Genomic DNA, 17,344 nt, shown 5'->3' with positions numbered 1-17,344 from the left:
AATCAAATTATCTCCATCACGTACGCAGGACAAAATGGCAATTAGTAATTAGTGCAGTTTTGCAACTCAAGACCCGTGGTTTCTCCTCCAAACGGGACGGGAGCGCTTTCTCCTGCCTGCTTTTGGGACTTTGTAGAGTGAAACCTAATAATACACGTTGAAGTTCTAATTTACTTCATTCATTTTTAATCGTAGAACACAGATTTGCAAAATTCACTTTCTGCATAACTCTCCAACTGCTGCAGTGCTGCTTAAAGCAGCTGCAGGCACCCTCCAGAAATTTTCCCAAGCAAAAATCAGGCGTGTGTGCTGCTGGAATCGAGGATGTGGCCACGTTACGGTTTGCCTTGCCTTTCTGATATTTGTTTTTGATTTTATTCCAGGTCCTGATGGAGACCCTGGGTGCTCTGGGTGCCCAGTGCCGATGGGCTGCCTGCAACATTTACTCCACTCTCAACGAAGTGGCTGCTGCCCTCGCCGAGAGCGGTAGGGAGCCTCACCTGCTTCGTTCATTCTGGTTTTAAAAAGGTTTCTTACTATCCCATCATGTTTAGTTCATTTACAGTTTTTTTTTCCCTCTTTTAAATTGTTTTCTCGTTAGAATAACACCAGGGGAGAGTGAAATCTCCCCGGTGTGTTTCTCTCCATCCATGAGAGCACGGTGAGTGCGATTCCTGGTAAGCTGCACACATCAGCCCGTAATGGTTCACCAGGAGTGCTGCAGTTTTCTGTTTTCTAAGCTTACCAGTGTAAACTGCCAGCTGGAATTAGTCTGATGGAGTGGGAAACTTGTAGAGCTGAGCAAAGAAGGGGTATATCAGGCTGCAGACTGAAACAATCTGGAGAAGAAATGGCTTTAATCACAGAGATTTGCTTTTTTCCCCTATTAAAGCAGGGAAAGGAGCTATAAGCAAGACAAGATCGATCCCTCCCACTGGTCCAAACACCTCAGCCAGTGTCTCTGGAGTACAAAAGGAGGTAGTACAGGTGATGATGATGATGATGATGCACAATATCAGCCATCAGAGCTACGTGAGCCTAAAAGTTACTTTGCTAAGAGAAATCGTGCTCGATTTCAGCTCTACGAAGACAGGGAATTCTTACATTTGAGTCACAACTTTGGCTAAAAGGGGCGAGAGAGGACTTTTTGGGGACATGATTCACAAAGCAGAAGCAGCTGACGCTGCTGCTCCCCTGGGAGGTGCCTCAGCTCAAATCCTGTTCCACCTGGGTAGGGCTGTGGGAGCCAGGACACCCGGAGGAAGCCATGTAGCAGCTTGCCTCTTACCAGGTCTTCCTCGAACAGAAATTGTTCATGGGCCAGAATGAGCTTGAATAATTTCCTAAGCCTTTAGGAAGAGGAAAGCTGCCTCCTGGCTCCCTGGGATGTGCTCAGGTTGAGGTGGTAGCACCCATTTCCCTCTCTGTGTGCAGGGTTCCCCGTCTTCGCCTGGAAGGGAGAATCCGAGGACGACTTCTGGTGGTGCATCGATCGCTGCGTCAACGTGGAGGGCTGGCAGCCCAACATGGTGAGAGCTGGCTGGGATCTGGAGGGCTCTGAGGAGGGCTCAGCGCTGCTCCGCATTGCCTCTTGAATTTAGACCCAATTCCCTGGTGCTAAGGCAGCAATTAGCCCCAGAGGGCATTACAAATAAATGATCTGTGCAATCAGACCTGCTGCTGCAGCTGCAGGCATGGGTGGTGCTGCCCAGTGAAGTTTTATTGGACTGTTTCCTAAATAAGCACAAATATATTTGTTGTAGGGCGTTTAGTTTGGTTTCAGGGGACTGGAATTTGTGGGATTTCTGCACCTTGCTCTTACTGCACGGACACAAACATCCCTGGTCCATCCTGCCCTCGTTTCTGGGGAGAAGGGAGAACCTTGAGCTAGGTGAGCCGAATAATTTCCAGCAGCCAGGTGGCTGCTTTCATCCCCACAGGCTTTCAGCCCTGTAGCTTGTGATCTACTTCAGTCAAACAGTAATTAAAAGAGGGAGAAAAGCACGTTTTGCATTGTTTTTTGGATCCTTTGAGGTGTTTTTGTCCCTCCCAGTCTTGTGCTGTTCACTTCTGGGCTGCCACCGTGAAAAAGAAGCTGAAAAAGAAGCGTGAGCATCAGTCCACCCCCAAGCTAGGAGTCTAGACGTGGCACTGCCTTTTTCTTCTTTTTTTTTTGAGGGATAATTTCCCATCAGAAGTGTCAGCAGCTGACAAAGGAAACCTTTCACAACGTGCTTCTGGCACGCTTGCTTTCCTAGCATCTGCTCAGAGCTCTCTGCTCCGCACCGTGTCTCCAGCACTCGGTGTTTTCTGACCTGTTTCTGCACAAAAAAAAACTGCTGGGGGGCACCCAGGGTCCTGTGTCTAGAGCTGCTGGCAGCTTCTCAGAAGGCACATCGTGTTTCCCAGTCCAAAAACCTCAATATTTGATGTTTGGGCTCCTGCAAGGTCCACGAGAAGAATTAAAGTCCCAACACCACCTCCAAAGAAAGACCCTCTGAGTTTTCTGATGCTTGGTCTGATCAGGAATGGCTCTTTTTTTTTCCTTTTTTCACTGAAAAATATCAAATCTGTAGGGCTGAGGGCTTGGTTTAGCATCAGCTGAGCTGGGAACAGGCTGCTGCCCCCGACCATGCGGCCCTGCCATCTTTCAGCCCTAATTCCCTGTTGTTTTCAGCCCTGTGGTCGAGCTGATCCTGGCTAATTTTAATCAGCTTGGTTTTTGGGGGGGGGGATCAGCTGCCTGGAATCCATGGCTGTGATGACAAGGCTGGGAAGGGGACGGAAATAAAATATCCTTCACCCCTCAAACAAATAAGGGCTTTTTTTCCCAGAAAAAAAACAGGTGCTTGGGGAAAATTAAGATGAAAACAGGGAGCCTGGGTGAAGCTGAGGAAGGTGCAGAAGAAACCCCCGGCCCCCACGATTCCCTGAGCGTTTTGGAAAGAGGATTATGCGCCCTGTTAAATGGGGATTCACGAAATGAAGTGCCTCCACTTCATCCTCCTGCCTCCACCGTGAGCAGGCACGCTGGAAATCTGACGGCTGCGTGTTTTTTGAAGCCTTCTCTGCTCCTGGAAATGGGGAAGAGGAGCTCTCCCGGCTGCTTTCTGCATTTCCCTTGGTCTGCTCTGGGTTATCAAACAGAGCAGTCCCACCTGAGCTGTCGGGACAGTGTCAAAACCTGACGCCAAAAACAGTGATGCCAAAACCTGGGCGTGACGAGGAACGATTCGGGCTCACGATTTATCCCGTGTGCCTTTTTGGGGGTCAGCAATCCTTCTGTGTCCTCGGGGCGGTGACTTTGTGTTTGCCTTCCTTGCAGATCCTGGATGACGGAGGCGACCTCACGCACTGGATTTACAAGAAATACCCCAACATGTTCAAGAAGATCAAGGGCATCGTGGAGGAGAGCGTGACCGGCGTGCACAGGTAACGGGGCCAGGAGCACAGGGACGAGCAGACAAAGCCCCTACAGCCTCGGGGCACCAGGAACAAGGCCTCCAAAAATGTGGTCTGTGGCTTTCCTGCAGCGTGGGAGGTGACTTGCGAGCAGGGTTGGTCCTGCCACGGGTGACAAAAAACAGGGGAGCGAGGAGAAGAGCAGCAGGATCTGCTTTTGGCTTTATTTTTGCCCTAAGTGGGGCTTGGCTGTGGCTGAGAGCTTGGAGAGAGGCGCAGGCAGCCCTCAAAAGAGGGAAATGAAATACCCGAAACGAGGAAGCGACCGATTTGGGTTTGTAGCCAGCAGGGTCAAGAAAAGGACCTGGAGACATTTTTAGCGCTGGGAATCATTCCTGATTTGGGTAAAAGAGGTGTGCAAGAGCAAAACTGTGTCAAAAATGGTTTCTTCTGTTCTCGTGCTGGGATCAGGGCTGAGTTCTGGTGATGTGTGTGTGCACAGAGCGTGTGCCCTGCCTCGGGGGGAGCTTCTGGGTGTAGAACTGGGCGTAAAAATCACAGAATCAGGGAAACACAGAATCACAGAACGGTTTGGGCTGGAAGGGACCTCAAAGCCCATCTTAATTCCAGCCCCTGCTGTGGGCACAACGCCTCCCACCAGCCCCAGCTGGTTCTCCTCCCCAAGGTCCGGAGCAGGGGGATGAAATTCAAGGATTTGGGAATTTCATCCTTTCGAGGACATCAGAGGGAGGTCGTAACGTCAGCATAAAAATGCCTCTGGAAGGAAGGATGCTCCCTCCTCCTGAAATTAGGAAAGGGAAATTAGCAAAGGGAATTATTTTTCCACTGATTCTCTGTTTTTCTCCCATTTCTGGCAGGCTGTACCAGTTGTCTAAAGCCGGGAAGCTCTGCGTGCCAGCCATGAACGTCAACGACTCGGTCACGAAGCAGAAATTTGACAACCTGTACTGCTGCAGGGAATCCATCCTGGACGGGTACGAGCCCGCGGGGTCGGGGTGGGGACGGTGAATCCTGGGGGCTGCTCCTGAGAATTTATCCCATGCCCGCAGCCTTGATGCAATTCTGAGGTTGTGTCCTTCAGCTGGGCGAAATGAGGTGCAGAAGGTGGGACCGACAGGGCTGGTGAAGGTTTTGTCCTCCTCTCCCACCCGGCTCCTTCTAAGGAGCATTCTGAGGCTGCTGCTTTTGAGATGCAGCGCAAAATGCTTGAAGTTGTGAGCTAGGGAGGGTGTAAATCGCAGTGTAAATCCCACTTTCCTTCTCTTTTTCTGTATTTTTATGGAATTGAGTGTCCCTACCCCCATTGCCAAAGCCAGGTGAGGTTAGGACTGGTGTTATCCCTGCAGTTTGGACGGGTGGACTATTTTTTTTTTTGGATCCAGTGCTCCCAGCAGCCAGGTAAGCCCAGCAGCTAGGACAAAATTGACTTTGCAGCCCCGTGCTGCTGCTGGGGTGGAGAAAAGCTCGCTGCTCCGTGCCAGGAAGCTGCAGTACAGCAGAGAAACCCTCGGGGAGGTGTTCTCCATGAAGGCTGCCTCTTTCAAGAGACAAATTTTTCGTGTTGATAACTCGGCGTGGTTTAAATGACCTGCCTGCAGTCACTGGCTCCTTGCTGAAGTCAGAATCTCTCCTCCTGCTCTGTTCATCACAAAACCCACTCCACCACCTCTTATCTTCCACTAACAATAATTTATGGGGTATTTAGTGGAGAGCCTCATCCAGCATTTCAGCCTAGGAGCTGGTTTCCTGGTCGTGGTCATCCAGAGCAGGAGGTTCAGGATTTTTTTTTAAGGTTGAAATCCTTAAATCAGCTTCTTCATCGTGTTGGCTTCGGTTCGGGTGGGCGCGGGGCTTCTTGGGGAGGAAGTTTGAGATTTGGGGTGCTCCTTGGCACCTGAACGGGGCCAAAGGAGAGCCAAGCACAGGTCCGATTAAATCTGCCGGGGTCATCGCTTAAGTTCTCCTGGAAGAGGAAGGGAATTTCACCTTCCCTGCACTGCTAACCTATTTCTGTCTGCTAAAAATAGCCCGCGATGTAGGGCACTCTTCGGGGGGAACCGGGAGGAAACGGAGTGGAAGGGAGAGCTTTATTTATAGCGAGCTCTGCGATTCTGGCCATAAATTACCGCTCGGCTGCTCCTCCTCTAGCTGTTCCTGCGAGGTGCTTTGGCTCTGAGAAAATGGAGAAAAAAAAATAAAGTGTTTCTGGAAAGATTTTAGAGATTTCCGGAGCACCTCCGAACCCAAGCCCCAAATCCTTCCTCCTGGTGTCAGGTCCCTTCCCTGCACCCAAATCTCAGAGGGACCTCGCTGGTCTTACTGTAGCAGGTCTTACTGCTTTTAACTTTTTCAGGGGTTTTTAACTGCTTTTTCCTTTTTCCCCAGCCTTAAGAGGACAACAGACATGATGTTTGGAGGGAAGCAGGTCGTGGTGTGTGGCTACGGGGAGGTAAGGGCTTCGTGCACACCGCGGGGCTCTGCTGTCCCCTGGGACTCCCCCCTGCTGGGAACAGCCCTGTCCTGGCAAAAAATGAAGGTTTTATTTCCGTGATATCCAGTATTAAACATACAAATCTGCATTTTAAAGTTAAAAACCCTGAATATCTTGAATTACCGAAGCGCTCAGAGGCAGCGTTCTGCGGGCGCGCTGCGCAGCCGCAGCGTTGCGCACGGAAAGGTGCTCAAAAAAAAAAAAGATAAATTAATCTTTTTAAATGAATTTACTGACGTGCTTTCACCCCCACGAGGAGGAATCCTCGCTGGAGGTGAAACTGGGATGTTCCCCCCGGGGAGTCCTTGCAGGGATCAGTTAACACCTGTTACAGGGGGCTCTTTTATCCAAAAAAAGCTGAAATTGGGCATTTTCCTCCCTTGGTTTGAAACAAGCCGTTGTGCATCGGGGAATTTTGTGCCTGCAGTGCTTTTGGTGTCTCACTTATTGCTCTTTTTCCCCCCCCCCCAGGTAGGGAAGGGCTGCTGCGCGGCGCTGAAGGCCATGGGCTCCATCGTGTACGTCACCGAGATCGATCCCATCTGCGCCCTGCAGGCCTGGTAAGCGCTCACGCCGCACCCAGCTTCCCCTTTGGGCTCTTTTTTTTCAGGAAAAACGTAAAACCGTGCCCAGAAACCCCTCGGCCACGATGCTCCCCTGGCGGGGGGCTGCTGAGGGGCTTCTCAGCACACTCAGGGGGCTCTCAGCTCCCTCCTGCAGCCAGGAGAGGGCTCCTGCGCTCAGCATCACCCCATTTTTTTTTGGCATCCCGTGTGCCAACGTGCATCACTTTATCCCACGATGGAAGCACGAGCCCTGAGTAATTAGCAGCATTAATTAACTTGTGGATCAGCCTGCGTGCTTTGTGGCCCCCCTGAGTTTGCAGGAGCTCCACGGGGGTTCCTGAGATGCATCCAGCACCCGCTGCCCCCTTCCAAGGGTTTCCAAAGGTTTCCAAAAGGAATTTGCAGTGGGGAGGACAGCAACCGGGACGTCCTGAGAGATCCAGCAGGAAAAAAAAGGAAAAAAAATAAAAAAACAACACTTTTTTTATAGTAACTGTGATTTTGCAGCTTGTGAGAGTCACAGAAATAAACTCCCGGGAGGACTGTCAAAAAAAAAAAAGTCCTAAAAAATCCTGCCCTGGTTATCAGCTGTGCTGAGCACACCTTTCTGGGCGAGGTTTGGGCTGACTTGCTGAGTGCTCAGCACTTCTGAAAATCACGTCGGTGCCTAAATGGAGATTTGTGAGGTTAATGAGAGAAGTCTGTGGGTTTGGGGTGGCTCATTATTTTTGTACGACGATCTAAATCCGTATCAGGAAGGATTCTGCAGCAGCAGGGTTTATCTGCACGCTCTGGGTGTGCTTTGCAGGAGCAGCAGCTCTAAAAAAAGCCGTCTCAAGCCAAAATTGAGATTTTTGGATGCAGAGGCCTTGGGAGAAAACGTGAAACCCCCAAAATCACTTTTCAGATGTCACTTCTTGCACAACAGACCCCAATTCCAGAAGCAATCCCGATAGCTCGGGGTACGTGCGTTGCTGTTTGCAGCCCCTGGCATCGGTTCCAACAAGTATCTGGGAGTCCCTTGAGTTGTTTTTTTTTGTTTTTTTTTTCTATTTTTGGCTCATTTTTGCTGCTTCTCACACCCGGTGTTTTTTCCCCTCCCAGCATGGACGGGTTCCGGCTCGTGAAACTCAACGAAGTCATCAGGCAGGTCGACATCGTCATCACCTGCACGGGTACGCGGTGCCGGGGGCGGGCGGGTCCCCAAATTTTGGGTCCATTTTCCAAAGGAAAGGGCAAAAATGTGGGAAAAGCCATGGGGGAGGTGCCCCTGCCCGTGGCAGTACGGGAACGGGCTCCTCACGTCGCTCCTGCTTTTGAATTTCGTGCCTATTTATTACCAATATTACCATTTGTTATTGATATCGCCATTTATTACTGATATCGCCATTTATTACTGATATCGCCATTTATTATTGATATCGTCATTTTTATTGATACTGTCATTTATTATTGATATCGTCATTTATCAGTGATATTGCCATTTCTGACCAATATTGTCAATTATTACCAATATTGTCATTTATTACCAATATTGCCATTTATTACCAATATTGTGATACTGCCATTTCTGACCAATATTGCCATTTCTGACCAATATTGCCATTTTTCATGGATTTTGCCATTTCTGAACAATATTGTAATTTCTGACCAATATTGTCATTTATTACCAGTATTGCCATTTCTGACCAATATTGCCATTTCTGACTGATACTGCCATTTATTACCGATATTGCCATTTATCACTGATATTGCCATTTCTCATGAATTTTGCCATTTCTGACCAATATTGCCCTTTATTACCAATATTGCTATTTTTGACCAATATTGCCATTTATGACCAATATTGCCATTTATGACCGATATTGCCATTTTTCATGGATTTTGCCATTTCTGACCAATATTGCCATTTATTACCAATATTGCGATACTGCCATTTCTGACCGATACTGCCATTTCTGACCAATATTGCCATTTATTACCAATATTGCAATATTGCCGTTTCTGACCAATACTGCTATTTCTGACCAGTATTGCCATTTATTACCAATATTGCCATTTCTGACTGATATTGCCATTTATCACTGATATTGCCATTTATCATGAATTTTGCCATTTCTGACCAATATTGTCATTTCTGACTGATATTGCCATTTCCGACCGATATTGCCATTTATCATGGATTTTTCCATTTCTGACCAATAGTGCCCTTTATTACCAATATTGCCATTTATGACCAATACTGCCATTTCTGGCCGATATTGCCATTTATTACCAATATTGCAATACTGCCATTTCTGACCAATATTGTTATTTTTGACCAATATTGCCATTTATGACCGATATTGCCATTTTTCATGGATTTTGCCATTTCTGACCAATATTGTAATTTCTGACCAATATTGTCATTTATTACCAGTATTGCCTTTTATTACCAATACTGCCATTTCTGACTGATACTGCTATTTATTACCAATATTGCCATTTATCACCGATATTGCCATTTTTCATGGATTTTGCCATTTCTGACCAATATTGTCATTTCTGACTGATATTGCCATTTCCGACCGATATTGCCATTTATCATGGATTTTTCCATTTCTGACCAATAGTGCCCTTTATTACCAATATTGCCATTTATGACCAATACTGCCATTTCTGGCCGATATTGCCATTTATTACCAATATTGCAATACTGCCATTTCTGACCAATATTGTTATTTTTGACCAATATTGCCATTTATGACCGATATTGCCATTTTTCATGGATTTTGCCATTTCTGACCAATATTGTAATTTCTGACCAATATTGTCATTTATTACCAGTATTGCCTTTTATTACCAATACTGCCATTTCTGACTGATACTGCTATTTATTACCAATATTGCCATTTATCACCGATATTGCCATTTTTCATGGATTTTGCCATTTCTGACCAATATTGTCATTTATTACCAATATTGCCATTTATTACCAATATTGTGATACTGCCATTTCTGACCAATATTGTCATTTTTGACCAATACTGCTGTTTCAAACCGATACTGCCATTTCTTACCAATATTGCCATTCCTGACCAATATCGCCATTTCTGACCGATATCACCATTTCTTCCCAATATTACCATTTCTGACCCACGTTGCTGCCTCGCAGGCAACAAGAACGTGGTGACCAGGGAGCACCTGGACCGCATGAAGAACAGCTGCATCGTCTGCAACATGGGGCACTCCAACACCGAGATCGACGTGGTGAGTGCGGGGTCAGGGTGCTGCTTTCGGGGCCCTCTGACCCCACTGTCCGACCCCTTTAGCACCCCAAAAGGAGCTGAAACAATCCCACAGCAGCCTCATCCCTTCCCCTTGAGAGGCAGTGGATCCCTTCCTCCATCCAGTGCCTCTCCTGTGCTGCACCAAAATCTGCTCATCTCTGCTTAGAATGGGGCAGAAAACCATGGGAGCCTTGTCTTGCTTTGCCAAAACTCCACGTTTTAGGCCATTTTCTGTGCAGCATTCTTCCCACCTTGCTGGGAAGAAGTGACCGTGGCCGTGTATGGTTCAGCTGGTGACCCTAAATCCTTCTCAGCCAGAAGAGCTCAAAAAAAAAACGTTGTCATTTGGAGCACCCTAACCATAAAAAAAAAAAACAAAAAAAAAACATTTTCAGGTTATGATTCATAAAGGTTTCATCGGGCTGGGACCAAAGGAAACTCTCATAATGTCAGCGAGTTGCTTCCTCTTTTCCTTCCCCTTCTGTAGCTTCTCTTTTCTGCTCCCTGCCCTGGCTTTAACTGTTCTAACGCCGTGTTTTAGGCGAGCCTGCGCACACCCGAGCTGACCTGGGAGAGGGTGAGGTCCCAGGTGGACCACGTCATCTGGCCGGACGGGAAAAGAATCGTCCTGCTGGCGGAGGTGAGTGGCACGCGGAGGGACTGCAGCCTGCTCTCTGCCTGGGGAGGGAGAAAAGCAGGGCTGGGACCAAAAGGCTTCCAAAAATCACCTCCTGGGGCTCAGCACCTTGCTAGAAAGGGTTGGTTTCACCCTGATTTGGCTGAGGGTGCAGAAAACCTCCCCTATTTTCCATGAGGGTGCAGAAAAGCTCCTCTATTTTTCCATATTTTTCCCCAGCAGCATCCCCCCCAGGGTTTTTCATCTCATTTTCCCTTCTGGGTCGTTTCACCAAATTCCAGGGACAATCAATCCCGTGGGGATTCGAGCACACGGATAAACGTTGCTTCATCCCAAAAGGGAGCCACTTCGCCTTCTGTACAGAGGGCTGCAGGCACCAGGCACGGATAACAGCAGGTTTTTGGTTTTTTCTCCCCAGGGCCGCCTCCTGAACCTGAGCTGCTCCACCGTCCCCACCTTCGTGCTCTCCATCACTGCCACCACGCAGGTGAGCGGGGTTCTGGCCGCGGCTCGCTCCGTGCCGGGCTGTTTTTGCTCACCAAAAAGTTTTCTCCCCGCAGGCTCTGGCTTTGATAGAGCTCTACAACGCTCCCGAGGGGCGCTACAAGCAGGACGTCTACTTGCTGCCGAAAAAGATGGGTAAAGCTCCCTTCCTCTTTCATTTCTTCTTCCAAACGAGACCGAACCTGGGTCCTGGCTCTTTTTGGGGCTGGACGCGTTGTTTCCCTGCCCCACCTGGGGGGAAGCAGGCTGCCACACGCTTGGCTCACTCCCAGTGCTGATTCAGGAGATTTTCGGGCATGTTTTCTGCCCGTGGAGCTCCGTGAGGACACGTGGTCCCTGCCAGCAGCTCTGCCAGCAGGACCCTACTGAACACACAGCTACACAAACCACGCTTTTGCTGCAGAACCGGTCTTTTTTTGGCTTAATTGTGTTTTTTTGGGTAGAAGTTAGGTGTCTCCTGCCTCGGTAGGGCATCCAGGCGGTGGGAAAGCCTGCTGTGTTTGTCCTCACCACGATACAGCTCGTGGGGAACCACAGCTCTCGTTCCAAAATCAAACCCCAGCCTCACGGTAGCGCATCTGCTGCTTGCTCAGAGGCACCGGGGCTGACTTTGGGCACCTCAACTCGACTCCTCCAGTCCCAGATTTGAACGTGGCTGCCTCCCAAAACACAGCTCGGTGTGGCGCCAGCACGCTCACCCCCCTCAGTCTCCAAAAATCCCAGCACTGATAAGACACCGAGCTCTGTCTGGATAGCAGCGGGTTCTCTTTGCTGTGCCCAAGGTCAAGGGGAAAAGAGCAGGGAGCGAGCAGCTCACCCTAAAGGTTTGGGGTTTATTCAGCAGGGCCGCACTTTCCGCTCCCCCCCCCCCCACTAATTTTCGTTTATTAATCGTTTCAGACGAATACGTGGCGAGCCTCCACCTCCCGACCTTCGACGCACACCTGACAGAGCTCACGGACGAGCAAGCCAAGTACCTGGGGCTGAACAAGAACGGGCCCTTCAAACCCAACTACTACAGGTGCCGCTCGCGCCGGCCGCAGCGAGCCCGCGGGGACCGGGTTGGGACCGCGGCGTCCGAACGAGGAGGGGGGGGACAATGGGATTAAAGGATTTCATCCCGTTTAATTTAAGGCCGTGGGCTTTCTGGTAAATCCCCTGACGGGACGGGGACGGCGTGATTTGAGCCGACACGAGGTGCTCATCAGGAGCTGAGCTCCTGGTGTCTGGCGGCAGCTGTCACCCGGCCGGGGCGAAGCTCAGCTCAGCGCAGCGCAGTGCCCGCGGCCAACTCCGACAGCAGCTTTATTTATAAAACCTGACGAGCTCGGGCTGGCACAGGGCAGAGTTTGAGCTCGCCGGCAAGCCTGGGCTGGCCCACAGCAAAATAATCATTTTCGACCCGAGCCCCTTCTCCTTCCCGGCTCCAAATTCAGGGGGGCTGTGGCCAACGAGGCCGCTCACGTTCTGCCGTGAGAGCTTTGCACACACACACAAACCAGCCCGGGGGCTGGAGCCCTGATGTTTTGGGGCAGGAAAAGGCATTTTCTTGGCACAGCAGCGGGCGTTCAGGTCTGCAGTGCCCACCGAGGCACTCCATTTCTTGGGGTTTCGCGCGTTTTGCCAGATCCTGATCGTTTTTCCTGCCCCGTGCTGTGTACAAACAAACCCTCAGTGCTGCGTCCTGCCCTGCCAGCAGCTCCCCACGGGATTTGCCTTTGCCCTGCTCCAGGGCCGTGCTGCAGCCCTGCCCCCGTGGGCAGCAGCGGGTGGCACGGTGCCCGTGCCCCGTGTGCCGCGGGGCCGGGGCGTGCGCAACAGCTGCAGCCACAGAAACCCAAGCTGCCAGCACAGCGACAGCTTTTCCAAAGCTTCCCTGGCCCGAGGCTCGGGGCTGGGGGCGAGAGGAGACCTCCAGGTGCTGGATCTCCTCTTTTTCCAGCCATAAAGGGGCCGTTGGGCTCCTGCTCCCCGTGGCTTCAGTTCTGGTGGGGATTTTCTCCCTGCAGCTCCCAGCCAGAGAGCCTCGGAGCTCCCAGTGCCTCTCTCTGTTTTTTTTTTTTGGTAACCTCAGCTGCTTTGAGCAGGGCTCGGGTGCTGAAGGCGTTTGCACCTTCCGTGCATCTCCCCCGCTTCCTGAGCTGGTCCCATCAAAAACCCGTGGCCCTCGGGTCCCCATCAATCCATCACCGCTGAATTTCGCTCTTCCTGCACCCGGCAGCGAGGGCAGGCGGCTAAATATAACGCGGTATTTGTGGGGGAGGAGGAGAGGACCGGGTCCCTTCCTACATCACTTTTTTTTCTTGGTGTCCACCCCCCTAAAACACACTTTTTTTTGCTGTGGGGGGACGTGCCATGGGATTTGTACAGCGCCGGGCTAAAACCTCGCTTTCTCTTCCCTTCCCCAGGTATTAAAGTTCCTGCCGCCGTAGCCAGAATCGCAAGGAACAAGAACCCAAGTTCTTTTCTCAACTACTGTACAGGACGAAGCAGTGCAAGCTTCCTAAGTTAGAGCCGGGCTTGCTCACGTAGTAGACAGTGTGTTAGGTTATTTATTTATTAAATTAGAATACTGTACATGCGGCCTCTGCCACTGGTGTTTGTACTGCCACGGGACTGGGAGACGGTTGATTCCTTTCCGTTTTGTTTCATTTTTTATCTCTTTCGCTGGTTCCTTTCCGGGGCTGGGAGGATGGGGAGCGAGGTGCTGCGGGGCGAGGAAGAAGCTGAAAGGTGGAGGCTGCGCCCTGCTTCTGGTCCTGGCCGCTTCTTCCAGCAGAGCAGGATCCCTGGACTGGAGCAGGATAGGAGAGTGCTGGGGTTTTATCTCCCACGCTGTTCGAAACGCAGTGAAAAAAACATTTCTGCTCCAAGTGCTGCTGGTGGGCTGGTAGAGAAGCAGCGAACTGACCAGCAACCGCCGGGGAAACCGCTCCGAAATCTGCTCAGCTGCCCCCGGGACGGCTCTGCCAGCTGAACTTGGCCTTCGCTCTGCTGAAAGCTGTAAGGAAGGGTCCGAGCCCTGCCCCGAGGACGTGTCCGGAGCCGGTGGCAGAGCGGTGCCAGGTCCGGCAGCCCCCCCGAAGCCGTGGAGGTGGTGGCGTTGGACCCAGCCCCGCTCCTCGCCGAGCCTCTCGGCGGCGTTGTCCTGCTGCTTCCATTCCGAGTGCCAACCTTTTGCCGTGCAACCAAAGCTATTTTCCTCCTGGGGCCTTGCACCGCCACGGACGGATGCTGCTCGCGCTTCTCCCAAACGCAGCCCTCGCTGGGAATCTTTGGAGTCTGATTTTTTGGTAGGATTTGTCCATCTCCATGATCAATCAGGAGATCCCCTCTGCGTGGAGGAGATGTACTCCGCAGTCATCACCGCCCCGATCCTGTTCGCGGGGCAGAGGGTCACAAGCAGAGTTCAGAATCACGAAAACCCTTCGGTGGCATCAAATTTTGATGTCTCAGAGTCGAAAGACAGCAAATTTGGCACCGCTGCTCGCCTGAGCCCTGGATGTCCTGCCCCAACACTGCGACCGACACAGCCTCACCGGCTCGCCGTGAGAACGTGGCCCTTGTCAAGTGAATTCGCCAACCCTGGGAGCACAAAAGCCTTTCGTTTATCCTGTGGTTGCTGCTTCGGTGCCCGAGTCCCCCCCGAGATCCTCGTTTTGTCCTCGTGGGCTTGGTGAAGACTCCCCCGAGGCAGCTCGCTCACGCACAAGGAAGGAGAAGCCGCGGCACCGCGGTCCCTGCGGCCACGTCCTGGTGGCAAGACCTCGGGCAGCTTCTCCGCAAGGTGCTCACCTCCGGGGCAGGCTTTATCCTTCACTTTCTTATCCCAAATTTATCCAAAATTTGTCAAAACGAGGGAAGCGAGGGACACATCATGGACCAGTTGCTAGCCACAAACTCAAAATTCTCTCTGCTCGTGACTCGCACCCAGATCCAAATTTCTGGGCAGGGCGCCCCGAGCCGCTGCAGATCTCCTGGCCGGGTCTTTCCCAGGGCTGGCACGGTGGCAGCCCACCCCACAGCCCAGGGGGGGGCTCTGCTGCTCCCCATAACCCAAAAATCCCACTCCCACCCAGCCTGGCGTGCCCGGGGTGCTCGTGATGCCTTCGCCTCGCGCGACGGCGGCGGCGAGGTTTTAATTCCCTCGGGAATTCCCCAAGGGAGCTCGCCCGCCGAGTCGCTCGTGCCGATTTTTTAAGCCCGATGTATCTTCCAGGTAGATAGGAGAAAATAAATAAATAATAATAATAAAAAAAAATCGCCCCACCTGGCTTTTCCCCCAATTTTTTAAAGCTCTTCTCCACGTCGTTCCGCTTTCTGTAAGCTTTTTCGCTTGCTTGGCTTTTCCTAATCAATCTGGAATCTTATTCTGTGATCATCTCTAAATTAAACGTGTAACGGGTTTGGGTTTGGGTTTGTTTTTCTCTCTTTTTTTTTTAATGTAACGCCTTTTTAAAGAATTAGGAAAAGGAGATTTTAGGTAACACCAGCAAAATCGTGTGAGGAAATTAATTCTGTTCTGACCTTAACCGCGAGACGAAACTGTCATCAGCCTGCAGTGGGGAAACGAGAACTTTGCAATCGTCCCATTTTCAAAAGGATGTTTTAAATATTAATGTCTGAGTGATTGTATTAGATCAGCAATAAAGACTCTCTGTAATCTCGAAACACAAATAAAACATTGGAAAAACGAGCTGCTCCGCGGCGTGTTTTCGGGGTGGCGGCGGCGGGCGGTGATTTCTGTCCCTCCTCCCGGTTTTGGGAGCAAGAAATGTCCCAAATCTGGGACGTGGGGGGGGGGTAAAGAGGGAGGGGGATGGGGCTGCTGCCCTTGGGGCTGTGTCCTTGGGGTGGCCGAGACGTTGTGGCCCCGGGGATTGTTGTGGCTCCCGTGCTGGCCTTGCATGGGGCCGGTCCCGTTATCGCAGCTGCTCCCAGTATCACCAGTGCTCCCAGTATCACCAGTGCTCCCAGTATCACTGCTGCTCCTGGTATCTCTGCTGCTCCTACACCCCCATAACCCCCCCATGCACCCTGGGGTGCCTTGTGGCTCCCAAGCACCCCAACAACCCCATAACCCCCCCCTATGCACCCCCAACACCCCCTATGATCCCCAGCACCCCAGGGTGCCCCCATAGCCCACCCCAACACCCCCCAGCACCTTGGGGTGCCCCAGACCCCACCCCCATCCACACCAACACCCCCCCATAACCCCCCAGCACCCTGGGATGCCCCATAGGCCACCCCAACACCCCCCCAGCACCTTGGGGTGCCCCAGACCCCACCCCCATCCACACCAACACCCCCCATGACCCCCCAGCACCCCGGGGTGCCCCATACCTCACCCTACCCCCACCCCAACACTCCCAGCACCCCAGGGTGCCCCAGAACCCCCCCCCGTGCACCCCACCCCCCCCATGATCCCCCAGCACCCCCTATGTCCCCCAGCACCTTGGGGTGCCCCACACCCCACCCCAACACCCCCAGCACCCCAGGGTGCCCCAGACCCCCCCCCCCTACATCCCAACCCCTCCCACATGGCCCCGTGCACCCCAGGGTGCCCCGGACCCCCCCAGATTACCCCCTGCACCCCAACAACCCCATAACCCCCCCCATTGCCCCCAGCACCCTGGGGTGCCCCATAGCCCCCCCCTCCATCTCCCCCCATTGCCCCCAGCACCCTGGGGTGCCCCCCACCCCACCCCAACACCCCCAGCACCCCAGGGTGCCCCAGACCCCCCCCTGCACCCCACCCCCCCCATGACCCCCCAGCACCCCAGGGTGCCCCGGACCCCCCCAGATTACCCCCTGCACCCCAACACCTCCCCATGCACCCTGGGGTGCCTCATGTGTCACCCATGCACCCCAACAACCCCATAACCCCCCCATTGCCCCCAGCACCCTGGGGTGCCCCATAGCCCCCCCCCCAACTCCCCCCATTGCCCCAGCACCCTGGGGTGCCCCCCACCCCACCCCAACACCCCCAGCACCCTGGGGTGCCCCAGACCCCCCACTGCACCTCCCCCCCATGACCCCCCAGCACCCCAGGGTGCCCTATAGCCCCCCCATGCACTCCAACCTCCCCCCATAGCTCCCAGCACCCCAGGGTGCCCCGGACCCCCCCAGATTACCCCCTGCACCCCAACACCCCCCCATGCACCCTGGGGTGCCTCATGTGTCACCCATGCACCCCAACAACCCCATAACCCCCCCATGGCCCCCAGCACCCTGGGGTGCCCCGGACCCCCCCCTGCACCCCACCCCCCCCATGACCCCCCAGCACCCCAGGGTGCCCCCTGCCCCCCCCATTCACCACCCCACCCCTCTGCTATCCCCGCCCCCTTCCCCTTCCCCACCAATAGCGTGCCGGGGGTGTGTCCTCCGGCCCCGCCCCCGGGGCTGACAGACCAATAGGAGCGGGGGGGGCGTGGCCCAGAGCCCGGCCCCCACG

General features: G+C 52.7%; 1 protein-coding gene across 1 annotated transcript in view; it reads left to right on the top strand.

The window, feature by feature from the left end:
* Positions 1 to 15,586, top strand: part of AHCYL2 (adenosylhomocysteinase like 2) — a 51,470-nt gene extending 35,884 nt beyond the window's left edge. Inside the window, 13 exon segments of the mRNA XM_068670197.1 lie at positions 384 to 486; positions 1,435 to 1,529; positions 3,326 to 3,432; positions 4,281 to 4,397; positions 5,809 to 5,872; positions 6,386 to 6,474; positions 7,585 to 7,655; positions 9,635 to 9,729; positions 10,291 to 10,389; positions 10,805 to 10,873; positions 10,947 to 11,025; positions 11,791 to 11,911; positions 13,299 to 15,586. Coding sequence (XP_068526298.1) covers positions 384 to 486; positions 1,435 to 1,529; positions 3,326 to 3,432; positions 4,281 to 4,397; positions 5,809 to 5,872; positions 6,386 to 6,474; positions 7,585 to 7,655; positions 9,635 to 9,729; positions 10,291 to 10,389; positions 10,805 to 10,873; positions 10,947 to 11,025; positions 11,791 to 11,911; positions 13,299 to 13,305 — 1,116 coding nt within the window. The 3' untranslated portion in view covers positions 13,306 to 15,586.
* Positions 15,587 to 17,344: the final 1,758 nt, after the last annotated feature.

This window comes from Anas acuta, chromosome 1 (assembly GCF_963932015.1).
Source record: "Anas acuta chromosome 1, bAnaAcu1.1, whole genome shotgun sequence".
Taxonomy (NCBI): domain Eukaryota; kingdom Metazoa; phylum Chordata; class Aves; order Anseriformes; family Anatidae; genus Anas; species Anas acuta.
Note: the sequence above shows the minus strand (reverse complement) of the source record. Positions and strands in the feature narration are given on the sequence as shown.